This window comes from Priapulus caudatus, unplaced genomic scaffold, assembly GCF_000485595.1.
Source record: "Priapulus caudatus unplaced genomic scaffold, Priapulus_caudatus-5.0.1 Scaffold338, whole genome shotgun sequence".
In the NCBI taxonomy this organism is placed as follows: domain Eukaryota; kingdom Metazoa; phylum Priapulida; class Priapulimorpha; order Priapulimorphida; family Priapulidae; genus Priapulus; species Priapulus caudatus.
Genome location: NW_014577399.1, coordinates 284,356 through 287,964, shown reverse-complemented (window position 1 = coordinate 287,964; position 3,609 = coordinate 284,356). Strand labels below are relative to the sequence as shown.

The following is a 3,609-nucleotide window of genomic DNA, read 5'->3' as shown; positions in this document are numbered from 1 at the left end:
TCCGACAACGTGCAGCGTCTACCGCTAGCACAAGTAGAGTAGTTAGTCGTTAGCCATTTGAGGCGACGCATCGATTTCTATATTCGGCGGAAATCCGCGACCGCACGCTAAACACAGTCTCGTGCCGCTATGGCACGCGCCGGGCAGTCACTAGTAGTTACTGTCCCGACTATAACCCTGTGCCACGTGTTATGTCTACCACTTGACATTGTCAGAACCACGCTAATGGCTACGACGACGGGGGCCAACCCCGTGCCAACGCCACCACACCGCAACCGCCGCCGTGCCAAGTGACGAACGTTGTCTGCGCTTGCGCCGTGTGCGCCAACGCCGCATGCACGTGCATCTCCTGCACGGAGGCCGCCCGTGCCTGCGCCGCCTGCGAGGAGGTTGCCCGCGCCTACGCCTGCGCGGGGGCTGCCTGCGCCTGCATCGCCTGTTCCGTCGGTGCGGCCTACGCTCAGGCCTGCTATGACAGCGCCCTCTGCCCCTGCGCCGCCTGCGTCGCAAAGCGGGGACGACGGATGCACACCGCCCCGCCGCAGCACGCCCGATTCATCGGCACGGTGGCGCCGCGCCAACCCTACATGGAGCCGGACCCCCCCGTCGCTATCTGCCCACCACTTCGTCGGACCTCGGCAGACAGTGCCCGCTCCCGGCGGGGCACCACGACGGCTCCTTCAGCGGGCCGACCGCCATCAACGAGCCCCTACAAGTTGAGCTGGAGCTCGATGACGGGGCCCCACGTCCCGCCACCATGCACCGGGACTACGTCGCACCCATCGTTGGGTCAGACTACCCGACTGGTTGCACGTTCCAGATCGGCGAAGATGGCAACCCCGACCCCACCACCTACCACCCAGTGCGCTTCCGACAGTGCACGGCCAACCTGGCCCTCGACGCCCTCATCGCCGCCGAACACCACCTACACGCGCAGCGTGGTCAGGACTCCCGGTGGCACCTCGGCCCGACCAGGGGTACGTTGTTGGCTCCTCCGTCGGGTCAGACACCGCCGCCGACCCGACGGCGGGCGAATTCGAGGTCGGCGAAGAAGCCGACCCGCGGTGCGACACACCCCGCCCGGAACACCCCCGCGGGATGGAGACCGAGCAGGACGGAGACGACGGGGACGTCAGGACCCTCGCCATGGCGGGCCAACAGCCCGCCCCCACCGAACGCGGGGAGGAGGCCGACCCTCAGGACGGCGCGATATTCCTCGATTAACTCAATTCGGTGGAGTTGGTTGTTTTCTTGGTATTGTCACATTCTACGGTATTCCTATATGTAATATTGTGTAACCTTGCTATTGTCACATTCTATGCTATTAGTATATGTAATATTGTGTAACATTGATTAATATTGATTGTAACTCCATTGCATTGTATTGTATTGTATTGCACAGTATTCGTTCTATTGCATTCATTGTATAACATTCTACTGCATTCCATGTATTTGTTGTAGCGCGGCATTGCCTGTATTCTGTATGAGTGTATTGTCTAGGATAGTGTTGTAATTAGGGTGTTCATAGCGTTCCCGGTATCCATTTCTGTGTAATTTCGGTATTCCTGCTACATTCGGATTAATTCGGCCGTAAACTGTACGAAAAAAAAAAAAAAATTTAAACATAAATATAATAAAATAAACACAAACTGGAATAGATACCACTACGCGTTAGACCAGCCGGGAGGCTGGGAATCGATGTTCACAGGTGTACATCGGTTTAGTGGGGGGAGAAATGTAACAACCACGTTACAAGGCAACCCCCCCTCTCATGCGACGCGGACTCCCCGCGACGCTGCATTCATTCTACGGTGTTGCCCCTAGCAACCGTCGGCAATCAATAGCTGAGTATCCGCGTATATATCCGTATTTATGTGTATCGGTATGTGTGCCTATATATCTACGCTACACCCATTCTACGGCGTTGCCCCTAGCAACCGTCGGCAATCAATAGCTCAGTATCCGCGTATGTATGTGTATATATGTGTATCGATGCTGGCATTCTATAAGTGAGTTACCACCATGAGTGCGCGGCCGGCATTCTATAATTGAGTTACAGTGGCGAGTGCCGCTAAGTGACCTATCACTTAGAAGGCACGTGACCAATTAGCCGGCGCCATGGTGAAGGATAGGGAATCCTCGGAGGAGTCCAATAATGCAGTTAGCGGGTCTCTTTGAGGTCCGAGAGGATCCTCGAAGCCGGGCGGTAATGGGATTAGCGGACGGCTTTTGAAGTCCGAGAGGATCCTCCGAGGATTCCATAATATAGATTATCTCGAGCCCAGGAGCACTCGCGGAATCGCTGAACGCGCATGCTGGTTGCGCGGTTCGTGCCCACGCGTATTATAAGGGGAGCGCAAGGAAGTCCGGGAATTTTGCGCTCTTCCCAACCAGGCTCGAATTACGCACGGACCGCGACCACAGCTCTGTCACTTTCTGTACATTCAAAGTACCGAGCATTTAACTGCATGAATCTATAACTTCGAACCATGCGTATAACTCGGCTTTCTTTTATCTCATGTCCTTTGTGCTATATGCATACACATCAGAATCTATTAACATCAAGTAACATAAGAAGTTTCGTTACATATGCTTCCACCGCCGCTCACGACGTGTGTAGCGCTAACAGTCAAGAAGTTTGACGTCATACCCTAGCAGACGATTATTACTGCTTGCCAGTGGTGACAAAAAGAAGTGAATTGCCGAAACTCTGAGAAAAATGTTTTAGAGAGTCTATCTTTATCCGCCAAACTTGGCTGTCTGGCGTGTAGTAGTATCGCCCAACGGCCGGATTTTTGCGCAGTTACATTGCGTGCGCTTCGGCAAAACATCCGTCATCGGGCGTACAACCGCAAGCATCAGGTGTGAACTTATACGAAGGTATATATTATAGTTTAATCATAATTAAAGATTAAATATGCAATATTTTATTTGAAAAAATTATACACCGTCAGCAGCAATAGTAAAACTAGTGTGCATATTCACATGAATATGTTACACGATTACGTTTGTTTCGTGTTATTGAAATATCATACAGTTAAAAATTGAAAAGCGGGAAGAGACGGAATGTATTAAATACTGATAATCGATGATAATATATATATATATATTATGTATATGACGTGGTGTGTGTGTGTGTGTGTGTGTGTGTGTGTGTGGTGCGTGGCGTTGCGTGCGTGCCGTGGTCGTGGCGGTGTGTGTGGTATGTTATGTGTGTGTGTGTGTGTGTGTGTGTGTGTGTGTGTGTGTGTGTGTGTGTGTGTGTGTGTTTATTTAATTATTTATGTATATGTAAACCCATTATATTATAAAACACCATTAGCTTATTATCTATCACTATTTATTATTTATCATTTATCATTTGCTATTTGCTATTAGCATATTGATATTGTCAAAAACTTCCCTGAAGTTTGATAGGAATATTTTATAAAGGAATCAACCCTATACTTCGATTAACCTGTAATTATTAAATTTAAGCAATACTCGTTCATGAATAGCGCTTATTTAATTATCTGTGATTGCTTATACCTTGCTCATACTCATGCTTGTTAGACAGAGCGCATTGGAAAGTTTATATTGCGTTTTGGACCTGGTCGCAATGTAAGGAAG

At 50.0% G+C, this 3,609-nt stretch overlaps 1 protein-coding gene across 1 annotated transcript in view; it reads left to right on the top strand.

Annotated features, from left to right (window-relative positions):
- The first annotated feature begins 757 nt into the window (after positions 1–757).
- Positions 758–3,609, top strand: part of LOC106809215 — a 5,892-nt gene continuing 3,040 nt past the window's right edge. The window contains exon 1 of the mRNA XM_014812212.1: positions 758–977. Within this exon, the coding sequence (XP_014667698.1) occupies positions 758–977 (220 nt within the window). The remainder of the gene's footprint in view (positions 978–3,609) is intronic.